This window comes from Neomonachus schauinslandi, chromosome 11, assembly GCF_002201575.2.
Source record: "Neomonachus schauinslandi chromosome 11, ASM220157v2, whole genome shotgun sequence".
Lineage (NCBI taxonomy): Eukaryota > Metazoa > Chordata > Mammalia > Carnivora > Phocidae > Neomonachus > Neomonachus schauinslandi.
Genome location: NC_058413.1, coordinates 81,439,461 through 81,453,917, shown reverse-complemented (window position 1 = coordinate 81,453,917; position 14,457 = coordinate 81,439,461). Strand labels below are relative to the sequence as shown.

General features: G+C 38.9%; 1 protein-coding gene across 1 annotated transcript in view; it reads left to right on the top strand.

Annotated features, from left to right (window-relative positions):
- The window catches only part of GLB1L3 (galactosidase beta 1 like 3), a 62,063-nt gene extending 48,309 nt beyond the window's left edge, over window positions 1–13,754 (top strand). Inside the window, exons 11-21 of the mRNA XM_044919781.1 lie at window positions 206–290; window positions 1,815–1,952; window positions 2,561–2,641; window positions 3,295–3,401; window positions 4,465–4,605; window positions 4,926–4,997; window positions 5,561–5,639; window positions 6,076–6,163; window positions 6,468–6,579; window positions 13,432–13,548; window positions 13,689–13,754. Of these exons, the coding sequence (XP_044775716.1) occupies window positions 206–290; window positions 1,815–1,952; window positions 2,561–2,641; window positions 3,295–3,401; window positions 4,465–4,605; window positions 4,926–4,997; window positions 5,561–5,639; window positions 6,076–6,163; window positions 6,468–6,579; window positions 13,432–13,548; window positions 13,689–13,754 (1,086 nt within the window). The remainder of the gene's footprint in view (window positions 1–205; window positions 291–1,814; window positions 1,953–2,560; window positions 2,642–3,294; window positions 3,402–4,464; window positions 4,606–4,925; window positions 4,998–5,560; window positions 5,640–6,075; window positions 6,164–6,467; window positions 6,580–13,431; window positions 13,549–13,688) is intronic.
- Window positions 13,755–14,457: the final 703 nt, after the last annotated feature.

The following is a 14,457-nucleotide window of genomic DNA, read 5'->3' as shown; positions in this document are numbered from 1 at the left end:
ATGAATGTTTAGGAGAGGTGGAGGAACCAAAACTATGGGTGATGGTAAATGTATGATGGGTGATGGGAGAGGAGGGAGAACGAAGCACTGAATTTTGAAAAAGTGAACAGCATGAGTTCCTTAAATTCTCATCTGTTGTGTTTAGCTTTTCTGGTTTTCTTTTTACATTTTCTCAGACTTGGTATTTGATTTGGTTTGTTTCTAGAGCAATAAGCCCATTATGATCATGGAATTCTGGGTCGGCTGGTTTGACACATGGGGAGGTGAACATATGGTTGGTAATCCTGAGGGTAAGTGTTTTGCAGTGTTGAGCCCCAAGTAGAGGTGGTCCTGAGTCAAGGATCATTCATACATTTCTTTTCTAATTAATTAGCTCATTCAGCCATAACTATTCATTCAATACCTATATGTACTTGGCTAGGTTTGAGTGTATACTGATGACTAAAAATGACCTGGTTCCTACCCCCAGGGAGCTTGTTATTTAGTAGAGTTGACAGATAATTAAGAAGTAAATCAAGGGTTCCACATCTAACAAGTGCTTTGAAGCAAACAAACAGATGCAGTGACAGAAAAGACAGGCACAGGCCTGCAGAGGTGAGGCAAGGTGGTCATGGAAAGGGTCTTGGAAAGGCAACATCTCTGAAGAAGGGGATGCATTTGCTAAAAGTCTTAATAATCTCTGGTAAATGCACAGGCCACTGCTCTGGTGTTGTCAACTAAGTGGTAGTCATTGTCAGTAAACAACATGCAATGATGGTTGAAAGCATGGATCCTGCAGCCAAAGAGATCAGGATTTCAATCTCAGCTCTACTAGTCTGCATGACTAGCTGCATGATCCAAGACAGCTTTCCTTGTCTGCTAAGTCTCAGTGTCCTCATCGAAAACAGGAATTATCATGTAACCTACCTCATAGGGTTGTTGTGAGGATTAAATGTGGTAAACGATTCAGAACAGTGCCTGGCAGATGTTGACTTAATAAAAGTATTTTGCTACTAAATATATTCTGCTGTCGATACTATGAAAATAAGCTCACTTCTACCAGAAGTAAAGCAAACCAATGAAAAATACCAGGTAACTTAGGAAAGCCTGCTTGGGCTGAAACAAAACAAAACCCAACACCAACAAACAAGTTTTTTTATTGCTTTTGTGTCAGGCACTATGGTATGTTTCTTACTTATATTCTTTCATCAGTCCTATGAGGTAGTAGGAATTAGGACTTTCATTTAACAGATAAAGAAGCAGAGGCTCTGAGAGAAAAATAGGCCGTCCAGGTTAATGCAAGTAGTAAAGAGCACAGCCAGAATTGAATCCCATATATGACTACCTTTTAACAAACTCCCTATGATGGCAAGTGGAAAGTTGATCATACCTGTTAAAATCATGGTGAAAAAATAAGAGTTTCTCTGGCTAAAGATTGGGAACAGCTACTTGTGGACTATTGCAGTGGTTTTATATTACCCTAGAAGGGAGTAATGAGATTATACTAATTATTTGTATAATTTCAAAAAATTTAATGAACATTAGATATTTAAGTGACATAAGGGTTTTAGGCTATTATTTAATAGATATAACATGGAGCCAAATTATGTCCATACTCTGGGGAAAATAATTTTAAAAAGGCTCTTGATATTGATAAGACTTGGTTTCCTGGAATAGTTTGGCCAGTTCCACCTATTTTCTGGTTAGAATCTCAGTGGAGGTTGAAACACAAAACAGTTAAGTTGATCATGGGGTGGGGTTGAGAATAAGATTTCATCAGAGACTTCTGTCTTAATTTTTAATTTTCCCTGTGTTCTTGTCTTCCTCCTTTACAGATGTTGAGGAAACTGTGTCCAAATTTATCACATCTGAGATCTCCTTCAATGTATATATGTTCCACGGTGGAACCAACTTTGGTTTCATGAATGGGGCCACATATTTTGGGAGGCACAGAGCTGTTGTCACTAGCTATGGCAAGTGCTTGCTAGTATGGTCACCTCCCAGCATAAGTCGTACTGGAGCTTTACAGAGGAGGCTCCAAAAGCACGTTCTGAACATCACGGAATTCTTGACTTATAACCTATGCTGAGCATTCAGGATATTCCTATCTATTTTCCTTTCTTCTGTGATGTTCATAATGCCCCCAACAGGCTGTCATTGCAGTAGATGGGGTGCCTCAGACCCAGAGCCCTGCTTCACTCATCATATATACTGACCCCTTGACTTGAACCTTCTAAGACACACAGAATACAAATGGTGGTTGCTGGCACTGATAGACATACCTAGGCAATCCAGATTGAGGGAAGAGAAGGGTGTACATTAGAAAGTAAAACAGAAGGATGAGTCCAGTGCTTGGCAGCCTCAGATCCCCAGGAAGGGCTGTGGGGAGTGTCCCCAGAGTGGCATAACACCCCCCCCCCCCAACACACACACATAGCTGGGATGCACTGGTCCAGGGGGTGGGGAAGATGTATCTTCTATCTCCCTCTGGTAGCCTTGGCCCATCTCATGCCAGCAGTGCTGAAACAGGGTCTGTTGTGGATGATTGCCTGGTCAGTGACAACACTCTGGTGTCTTGCAGACTATGATGCTGTGCTGACAGAGGCTGGGGATTACACAGAAAAATATTTCAAGCTTCGAAGACTCTTTAGATCTGTCTTAGGTACTCAGCAATCATTTTAATTTGAGGGATGGCTCTCCTCATGAAGTGGAAGGGTGAGGGAAGGGAAAGTTCCCCCATGGGCAAAAGCTTGGAGCCTTAAGGCCAAGGGCAACCTTAAGTTCAAATCCCAGTTTTCCCACTTAAAAGATGAGTGGCTTTGCTTGAGTGTTTCAAGCCCCTGAAGCCTATTTCTTCACTGAAATATGAAGACAATGATATTCATCTCCTATAGTGACTGTGAAGATTAAGTATGTTACTATTTGTAGAGCTCTTAGTATGATGGCATGGTACCCTCACATACAATAGCAAAAGCCATCCTATTTAGTTTTATTTATTTAAATAAAGTTAATAATCTACTATGTGCTAGAAAGTGAGCATTGTCAGAAGGCACAAGGCAGAGTTCTTGCTCCCTGAGAGCCCTCAGTCCATATGACAAACATTACTTTATAGCTATCCATGCATACAAAACTCGTTCCAATTTAGTTATTTCCAATTTCTTACCACTCTTGGAGAAGTATACACATATGCTAGGATAGAACCCATATCTCTTGTTGGCTCTGGGATATGAGAATTCATGGGTAGGGATGGGGAAATTTGGAGAAGGCAGTAGTTATTTCAGGCACTTTTTGCCCCATGGCTTGTTTTCATTTCAGCAATGCCTCTGCCCGCTTTACCCAAGCTCATTCCCAAGGCTAAGTATCCTTCTGTCAAACCATCCCTTTACTTGCCACTGTGGGATGTCCTACAGTACTTAAATGAGGTGAGTATTATCTGGCACTGGAATGGGGGGTTGGCTATTGGGGGCATGGGGGAGAAGGCTTTAGGCCACAGAGTAGAGATTCCTTCAAGGACTTTTTATTGGGAAGGGTGAAAATAAATCTTTTAGATTTTGTCCAAATTTAGAACTATGGGGTAAGAACCACAAACTTTTTCCCTGGGTAGACTGTAAAGGGGTTTGAACTTGAAGAATGCGTGGGGTGGGGGAAAGCAGGATATTAGAGGATCCTCTTTCCCTGCTCAGATGAACCATCTGGTAGATGATCTTAGGTGGGACTGCATGATCCATATGGGAAAGACTGAGAGCCAGGAACCCATAAAACTGAGCTTCTGACTCTTCTTCACCATCAAATAGGCCAAATCACTGAACTTTTATATGTCCATATTCTCCCTTTAAAATTAGACTACCTGTTCTATTTTGAAGAAAAGGTGAAAATTGTTTGAAAAATGTTGACTCTTGAATTCATATTAGCTTCACCTCTGCTATCACTGTTTTAGATAAATATAGTTATTGGCACATTGTAGATGCTAACTAAATGTTTGCTTTAGTGCATAATTCTTATTTGACTTCAGTTATGTTAAAATACAATTTATTCACTTCATTAATTCTCATGATTACAACAATTGTTCCCTCTACGATGCTCCTGTTATCCCCTGAGTTTCCTGGTCAGTGGAGATGATGCAAATTATCATATAGCACTTGTTTTAGTATTTCTTTTTCTTTCTTTTTTTTTTAAAGATTCCACCCATTTATTTGAGAGAGAGAGAATGAGAGAGAGCACATGAGAGGGGGGGAGGGTCAGAGGGAGAAGCAGACTCCCTGCCGAGCAGGGAGCCCGATGCGGGACTCGATCCCGGGACTCCAGGATCACGACCTGAGCCAAAGGCAGTCACCTAACCAACTGAGCCACCCAGGCGCCCCTGTTTTAGTATTTCTTATCCAAAGAACCGTTGGGGACCATTAGGAGGTACAACAAAAAAATGACAAGGGCCTAAGGAAGAAGGATCCCAATTTCTCATCACTCTGGCTCATGTCTCTCTCATAGCCAGTTATATCTAATACACCAGTCAACATGGAGAACCTCCCTATAAACAGTGGAAATGGCCAGTCCTATGGATTCGTGCTTTATGAGACTTCCATCTGCTCTGGAGGTTCTCTCCACGCTAATGTTCAAGATACAGCACAGGTAGGTGTCAACAGGCTATCTATGAAGGTAAGCAGAACCTGACTCTGTTATTGGGGAGAGTAGTCATTGGTCAACTTTACTATAGGTGGTATTTTCAAGCACCTACTATTTGTGAGGCTTTGGGAATATAAAGTCAAACCAAAGAGACTTGTTTTTGGCTTTATCACAACTTAAGCCTATGAGGTCCTCCCGTTCAGCTTCTAGCCATCTGTGATCACCAAGGCTAGTCTCTTCCTTCAAAATGACCTGCTTCCTAAACCAGAGCCTCTCTTCTTTCTTCAGGTGGGCCTGTAAGTCTGATGCTGGCTCTTCTTTTGCAGGTGTTTTTGAATGAGATAAGTTTAGGACTTCTGGATGATCATACTAAGGAGTTGAATATTCCTAAAATCAAGGTATGTGATTCAAGAGTCTGGGTGCTTCCCTAGACCTCTGACTCAAATGCAAGCATAGCCTGGTCCTGAGATAGACTACCTCCTTCCTCTCTTACTGCCCTTTGGTATTACTTCTCACTTGGGGTTCCATCAACAAGTACTTAGGGCTATAAACGTAACTGCATCTCCCAGGGCCAGGCGTAGCAGAGTTGCAACATACATGCTTCAGTGTAAATGGAACTTTAGGACCCATTAGGCCCTGAGTCAAACATCAGCCCCTGGTTGGGTCTCTGATCAAAGGTGCACAGCTGAGTCTCTCTGCCTTTCCTAAGGCAGACCAGCAAATGAAAGGGAAGATTGCATTTGGAACAGGAACGCAAAGGGTCCTTATGAGAGAGGAGGACTGCTGCACTCTGGAGCCCCCTTTTCTCCCATTTGCTTGTCTTTCCATCTGGGACTCAGAGAAAAGAATGGGTTCTAGCATAAAAACTCTGCGAGGCCATGTAGTCTCTGTGAACTGGTCTATCCCAAGCAGGAATGCCAACTTCCTTCTTTTTTCTTCTTCTTCTTTTTTTTTTTTTTAGGAATGTCGACTTCTCAGGATCCTGGTAGAGAATCAAGGACGAGTCAATTTTTCATGGAAAATTCAAGATCAGCGGAAAGGTAGGAAATAGGCTGTAATCTCTTTTTGTGGTTACTTGGATCCTAAGACTGGGGCAATGTGCAGTTGGGAGGAGAAAATGAGCCCCTTGAGCAGTGGGATACCTAGGTCCCAGGACCAAAGACTCCCTCTCCTTTGTCCTGCCTTCTTCAGGTCTCCTGGGTAGAAAAGCAGAACAGTTAGATTGGGCCCTGGCCTATTGTAGAGCAGGGCCCAGTCTCCCACTGGGAATTTCAGAGAAAGTTCTGAGACTAAGTGGGAAGCTTTCTTAGTAATATGGAACCATACAACAGGAAACTTTTGGTCATAGCAGGTCAGACAACTGTTTGCCCTCCTGGCTGATTCCTTGTCACAGGCATATACAGTCAGCATTTCTTTATCCCAGACACTGGAGAATGTCCAGTCCCTGTCCATATTTTTTCCTACCCTCACCTGCAGGATTAACTGGATCAGTTACCATCAATAACGTTCCCCTAAATGGTTTTGTTATCTATTCTCTGGAAATGACAATGAGCTTCTTTGAAAGGTATGTTCCTCCTTACACCCAATAAGCACTTGGAAGGATCAGGGGGCTTACAGATGTCAAACTCTTTACTTTGCAGATTAAAAGCTAAGATTTGGAGAACTGAAATGATTTACCCAAGATTATAGATGCTTTGGGGTCAGGACTAGAACCCCAGAACAAGTCTTCTGACTCCTGATTTTAATGCTTCTAGTCTAATATATCTCCCTGGATCAGAATCCTAGTCCCTGGGTGGGGAAATCTAGGTGTCGGCACTAGAGTGGAGAAGGGGTCTTTTCTCTTCTTCAAGGCTCTGTTCTTCCTCCAGGCTCCGCTTTGCCACTTGGAGTCCTATCCCAAAGAGCTATTTGGGCCCTGCCTTCTACCTTGGTACCTTGAAGGTTGACTCTTCACCCAAGGACACCTTCCTGAGTCTACTGGTAGGTGAGCTGCCCTCATCTGTTCTGGTGTCCCAACCACTTCTTCTTTTCAAAAGAGTTTTAAAGCAAAGCCATAGCGTTCCTGGCAGGAATGTTTCCCCATTTTCCTTCTTTTTCTCTTCCTCATTTCTAATAAGACTTCCAACATTTCTCAGTCTTCCTAATGTATCATTATTTAAAAAATAATAAATCAAAACACAATGGAAAACCTGAAATAATAAGATAGAGAGAGCAAATGATGGAGTTTCTCCTTCCAACACACCCTCCATTCCAATTCCTTTCTACTTTTCAGAACTAAACACTACCACACTACCCATGTCACTGGACCAAAGTGGCTGCTCCTTGCTGAGTTATAGACAGACTACACCAAATGGAGTTGCCTCACAAGTCATTTATTTATACAAACAAGGAGATTGTGGGGAATAATTTTCAAAGTTCTGTCTCCCTGAAGATGGGAAAGCAGACCCTTTTATTAGGGCTTGGGATGAATATTTAGAAGGGGATTTTAACATCATCATGAGGCTGAGGTCACTTCTGGCACTTTCTGGTTCATCTGCACAGGTGTGGCCCTCAAATGTTTCTTTTTCTATTCTGGCAGTCCATTGGTTCCTTTTTTTTTTTTATTCTTATGTTAATCCCCATACATTACATCATTAGTTTTTTTTTTTTTAAAGATTTATTTATTTATTTATTTATTTGAGAGAGAGAGAGAGCACAAGAGGGGGGAGTGGGAGAAGGAGAAGCAGACTCCCCGCCGAGCAGGGAGCCCGATGCGGGACTCGATTCCGGGACTCCAGGATCATGACCTGAGCCGAAGGCAGTCGCTTAACCGACTGAGCCACCCAGGCGCCCTACATCATTAGTTTTTGATGTAGCATTCCATGATTCGTTGTTTGTGCATAACACCCAGTGCTCCATGCAGAACGTGCCCTCCTCAGTACCCACCACCAGGCTAACCCATCCTCCCACCCCCCTCCCCTCTAGAACCCTGTTTGTTTTTCAGAGTCCATCGTCTCTCATTGTTCGTCTACCCCTCCGATTTCCCCCGCTTCATTCTTCCCCTCCTGCTACCTTCTTCTTCTTCTTCTTTTTTTTCTTAACATATATTGCATTATTTGTTTCAGAGGTACAGATCTGAGATTCAAAAGTCTTGCACAATTCACAGCGCTTACCATTGGTTCCTTTCTAAAAGGTAAAATCAACAGCTAGGCAGAAGCCTCTAGGAGTTTAGTTCCTAAAAGATAACATTGACAGGCAGAAGCTTCTACTAGAAATTTCCTGAATTCAGGGGGTTAGGCTGGTGACACCAACAGTTTGTGGGATTTCATATATAACTTTGCCTAAACATATACACAATTACTTTTTACACTAATGGGTTCACTCCCTAAATTATATTCTGCAACTTGCTTTTTAAAAATACTATACCTCGTATAGCTTTTTATATATAAACACACATAGTGACATACATGCACATAATAAATGCACAATTCAATAAACTATCACAAAGTGAACACCATGTACTTCTTTTGAGATGAAAAAAATAAAATGTTGTCAGCACCCCTCCCAATCACTGTCTCTCCTTGTCCCTAAAAGTGAAACATTATCTTGACTTCTAACACTCCAATTCAGTGCTTCCCCTTTTACTTCATGTAAATTGAATTGTATAGCATCTTTTTTCATGTGGCTTCTTTTTTGCTAAGATTCAACCATTAAGTGATGTTGTGGTGATTTATTCATTTTCACTATTGTATGGGGTTCCATTTCATAAAATACCATACTTTATTCAACCATCCTACTGTTGATAGACATTTGTATTATTTCCAGTGTTTGGCTATTATAAATATTAAGACTTCTTTTGTGTTTGTGTTTGTGACTGAGACATCTTTGTCATGTTTTGGTACCACGTTTTAAGACCCCCATAAATGATTTGGGAAGTAGAGTCTGTGTAAGCCTGGTATTACTTATGTGTTTGGTAGATTTCACTAGTGAAGCCATTTAGGGTTGGCTTTTTCTTTGTGGGAAAGTTTGTAAGTGTGGATTAAATTCCTTCAAAATTAAAGTACTAGTCAGATTTTGTTTCTTTAAAAGTTAATTTTAGGGGGGCGCCTGGGTAGCTCAGTCTGTAAAGCGTCAGCCTTTAGCTCGGGTCATGATCCCAGGGTCCTGGGATTGAGCCCCATGTCTGGCCCCTGCTCAGCGGGGAGCCTGCTTCTCTCTCTCCCTCTGTCCCTCCCCCTTCCCCTCTGCTCGTTCTCTCTCAAATAAATAAATAAAATCTTCAAAAAAAAAAGTTAATTTTAGGGGCGCCTGGGTGGCTCAGTCGGTTAAGTGTCTGCCTTCGGCTCAGGTCATGTTCCCAAGGTCCTGGGATCGAGCGCTGCATCCGGCTCCCTGCTCAGCGGGGAGTCTGCTTCTCTCTCTCCCTCTGCCCCTCTCTCTCCCTCTGCCCCTCCCCCTGATTCGTGCTCTCTCTCTCAAATAAATAAATAAAATCTTTTAAAAAAAGGTTAGTTTTAATAAAATTTATTTTTCTGGGAATTTTTCCATTTCCTTTGAATTTTCAATGTGTTATGTTTATTTGTTTATTTTGTTTTAAAGATTTATTTATTTGAGACAGAGAGAATGAGATACAGAGAGCATGAGAGGGAGGAGGGTCAGAGGGAGAAGCAGACTCCCTGCGGAGCAGGGAGCCCGATGCGGGACTCGATCCCAGGACTCCAGGATCATGACCTGAGCCAAAGGCAGTCGCTTAACCAACTGAGCCACCCAGGCGCCCTGTGTTATGTTTAAATTGTTCATTTTTAATGTTTAGGTCATCTGTAGTAATGTCTCTTTTTGTTTTGATAAGTTTCATCAGAACATTACGAAATTATTAATCTTTCAAAGAATCAATGGTTGGCTGTGACTTTTACCATATTATATAGTTTTTTTCTGTTTCATTTCTGCCACTTCTTTATTATTATTATTCATATTATTTTGGTTTTTTGTGAAATCCTACACTATCTTTGCAAATTTTTTATAGATCTGAAACTATTTTAAAATAAAAATATATTAAACATTTTAGTATGTTTCTAATACATATTATTTTAATTGTTCAACTTTTTTTTAAAGATTTTGTTTATTTGAGAGAGAGAGATAGAGCACAAGTCGGGAGGAGGGTCAGAGGAGAGCGAGAGGGAGAAGCAGAGTCTGCTGATCAGGGAGCCTGACATAGGGCTCAATCCCAGGACCCCAAGATCATGACCTGAGCCGAAGGCAGATGCTTAACTGAATGAGCCACCCAGGTGCCCCACAACTTTTAAATACTAATAATTTCCCCTATCATGTAGTCCTATTATTTTGCATTTTAAAGTTTTTTATTGAAGTATAATTAACATCATGTTATATTAGTTTCAGGTGTACAATATAGTGATTCAGCAATTGTATACATTGGTGCTCATCAATATAAGAGTACTCAGAATCTCTTTTATCTATTTCACCCATCCCTCTACCCACTTCCCTTCTGTCAACCACTAGTTTGTTCTCTGTATGTAAGAGTCTGTTTTATCACTTGTCTCTTTTTTCATTTGTTCATTTGTTTTGTTTCTTAAATTCCACATATGAGTGAAATCATATGGTATTTGTCTTTCTCTGTCTGACTTATTTCACGTGGCACTTAGGTCCTCTAGGTCCATCCGTATTGTTGCAAATGGCAAGGTTTCATTCTTTTTTGTGGTTGAGTAATATTCTATTGTGTGTGTATATATATATATACACACAAACACACACACACACACACCACATCTTCTTTATCCATTCATCTCTCCATGGACACTTGGGTTGCTTCCCTATTTGCTAATATAAATAATGCTGTAATAAACAGAGGTACATATATCTTTTTATTTATTTATTTATTTTTTACATTTTTAAAATTTTATTATGTTAATCACCATACATTACATCATTAGTTTTTGATGTAGTGTTCCATGATTCATTGTTTGCATATAACACCCAGTGCTCCATTCAGTATGTGCCCTCTTTAATACCCATCACCAGGCTAACCCATCCCCCCACCCCCCTCCCCTCTAGAACCCTCAGTTTGTTTCTCAGAGTCCATAGTCTCTCATGGTTCGTCTCCCCCTCTGATTCCCCCCCTTCATTTTTCCCTTCCTGCTATCTTTTTCTTTCTTTTTTTTTTAACATATAATGTATTATTTGTTTCAGAGGTACATATATCTTTTTGAATTAATGTTTTTGTTTTCTTTGGGTATATACACAGTAGTGGAATTATTGGATCATATGGTAATCCTATTTTAAATTTTTGAGGAACCTCCATACTGTTTTCCACAGTAGCTGTGCCAGTTTGCATTCCCACCAACAGCGCATGAGGGTTCCATTTTCTCCACATCCTTGCCAACACTTGCTATATCTTGTTTGTTTGTTTATTTGATACTAGCCACTCTGAAGGTGTATTTTGTTTATTCTACTTTTTATCTTAGGAGTTATCTTCTTTCTTTTTGTAATTTCTTGAGATGGGTGCTTAGATAACTGACTTTTAGTCTTTATTCTTTTTAACATATGAATTTAGGTGATTTTTCATTTAAGTATGAATTTGGTTGTATCCCATAAGTTTAAAACATTTATTGAGGTGAAATTTACATTAACATAAAATTCATCATTTTAAAGTGAACAATCCAGAGGTATTTGGTACATTTACAATGAATGCAACTCTTCCTTATATCTAGTTCCAAAACAGTTTTATAACTCTAACAGGAAACCCTGTACCCATTAAGCACTTACTTCCCATCTTCCCTTCCCCTCAGCCCCTGACAAACAATAATTTTCTTCCTGTGTCTATAGAATTGCCTATTCTGGATATATACTCCATGTTTTTATATGTTTTATTTTCATCACCAATCAATTCAAATATGTTTCAAATTTCCTCATGATTTTTGCTTTGGCCTCTGTGTTATTTAGAAGTGTACATGTTTCTTATTTTCCAAATATTTGGATACTTTATAGTAATTTTTTTTGTTATCAACTTCTTGTTTGACTGCACTGTGGTCTGAGAGCTTTAAAATATAACGCTTGTTTAGTCCAATATAGGATCAAAGTTATAAAGATTATTATGTATACTTGAAAGAATAGGTATATTCTGCATGTATTAGATCAATGTTCTATATATGTCAATGAGTTCAACTTTGTTAATTACCTTATTTTAAATGTTTTATGTCTTTAGTGAATCCTGTTTGCTTTATCTATTAGCTATTGAAACATTGTTTGAAAATTTTCCATTATGGTTTTAAATTTTATTTCTCCTGTTATTTCATCAATTTTGCTTATATATTCTGAATCTATATTTTAGCTTTTTTATATATCATTATCACTCAGAGTAGATTAAGAATTTTATTATCAGGAGATGGTTCCTCTTTATCTCTAATAGTGCTTCTTGCCTTAATGTCAAATTTTTCTGATATTAATAGAGCTATAGTAACTTCCTTTCGCTTAAGGTTTATCTATTTTATCTTTTTCTGTTATTCTTTTATTTTTACAATTCCTTTATATTTCAGAAAGTTTTCTTATAAATATCATATAACTGCTTTATTTACTGTCCAGCAATCTTTGTTTTTTAACTGGAGCATTTCAGAGGCTCCAATTTTATGTTAGAACCATTTTGTTATATCTCCTTTTGTCTCTTCCTGTCTTGTCTGTTTCTCATTCTTCTTTTCTCTGAGCTTAATTTTGAAAACTTTCTTTCCTATTATTCACTTTATTAATTCTATATTTAGCTATATTCTCTATTTAGTTGTATCTAGTCTGCTATTCAAAACATCTGTTAAATTATTAATTTTAATTATTACATTTTTTAATTTTAGAATTTTCATTCTCTAACTTTAGACTTTTTTATAGTTTCCATTTCTCTGTCAAAATTTTAGCTCTTGTCTTTGATCCCTATGAGCATACTAATTTAATAGGCAATTCTTTTAAAGCCTGAGACTTATAAATCCATTATCTGCATCACCTGTGCATCTATTTTTATTGTCTGTTGTTCCTTGTATTTTTTTTATTATATTGTATTCCCCACCCCCATCTGCTTGATTTTTTTGAGTTCCAAAAATTATATATGCAAAATGCTAGAAATAACTTAAAGCCTAAGATGATGTCAGAGAATTTACATCCATCTCTGGAGTTGATTAAGCGCACTAGTAATCACCTTACTACAATTATGAGGATGGAAATGATTTGAATCAAGGCTTCTATACAATGGCCAGACTATTTCTAGTTGACTCTTCTCCTTGGATATAGGCCCTCAGGATCACAACCCACAATGTAAATTATTTAATAAGGTTCCTTGGTATTCAGTTTTTGTTCCCTAAGCTTGTGAGGCTATAAAATGTTCTGCTCAGCTTCTCAGCCATCTCTTCCTAAATAAGCAGATGCCTCTATTGGAAAAACTTTCTCAATGTCTTCTTGTCTCTCAGTTTTCTAGATCTTGGTCCTGTCACTCATCATTGTATTGCAAGCAGATTTTTAAAAATGTATAGCTTTTATAATGGTTCTTAGAATTAGCATTCATCTCTATTACCTAATACTTATCTCTGGAAACAGAACAACTGTTTTTAAAAATCCATAGCATTATATATCATGGGTCAGGAACAACAGTAGCATTAGCATTGAAGGTTTGGTTCATGTTTTTCTGTCATCCCTACACCAGCTACAGCTTAGTAGAGTTTCTAGAATATCCCATTCTAAACTCACTGCCACTTTCAGTGCCACAAAGCATTGAGTCTTGCTCTCACTCCCAAAAGTGCCTTAGGTTTTACCTTGCCAGTGTGAATCTGTTCCTATGTCTTAAGACTCCATTCCTTCCAGACCTGGAATTCTGGATTTGCGTTCATCAATGGACGTAACCTTGGGCGATATTCAATTATTGGACCTCAGGAAACACTTTACCTTCCTGGTGCTTGGCTCCATCCAGAAGACAATGAGGTGAGTCATCCCTACCCCTGCTTTTATGTTTCATAAATGTTGAGATCTGCCTGCATCCCCAGAATTCAATTCAGTGTCGTTCTCATCCTATACTGAATAGGCTTATACTTTCTTACTGTCAACCTTTCTTTTCTCCCTAGATCATCCTGTTTGAGAAAAGGAAGAGTGGTTCATACATACAAACTACAAATGAACCCATGCTGTAAGACTGTGTTATAATACATTTCTAGGATTGTTAGAGTTCATCTACAAGCATTTTTTTTAGTAGGAAGATTTATGTTGAGAATATCAGTGTTGCCTACAATAGCAAAAATGTAAAAATAACCTAAAAAATAAAAAAGGAAATTGTTATGAATATTATAGTATATCCACATGATGCCTATTTTTAGGCTTTAAAAAATCTTCAAAATATTTAATGACTGATTTACCTAAATGCCTAATCCTTAGCATATTCTCATTCTCTAATCAAATGTGCCTTTAGGCAGATATGAATAAAATAATAACAAATTTTATTTCTGACTCTTCATATTCAGTTGGAAGGGAGAAAAGAGTCTCTGGCTTAAGAGAGAGTAAGGATTACTGCTCTCTCTATGCCAGAGAAAGTACCGTATATGCTGATTGGCAAATTCCTAATGTGTGTGTATGTGTGTGTGTGTGTGTGTGTGTGTGTAAAAGGGAGGGAATACAAGGTGCCATGAACAATGTCTTCAGACATTTACCTACAGTCTGCGTGTCTCCCAGGTACCTTTATGGGTCATATGAATCAGAGAAGGTATAGCAATTTGGTTGCTTGTTTCTGACAGGTATGACAGCAAAGCCTGGCATGGAGCACTCTGTGTCTTACTATTCCTCAACTATCTGGATATAGTCAAGGCTCTTACTGATAGTGGACAAATATTAGTCAAATGA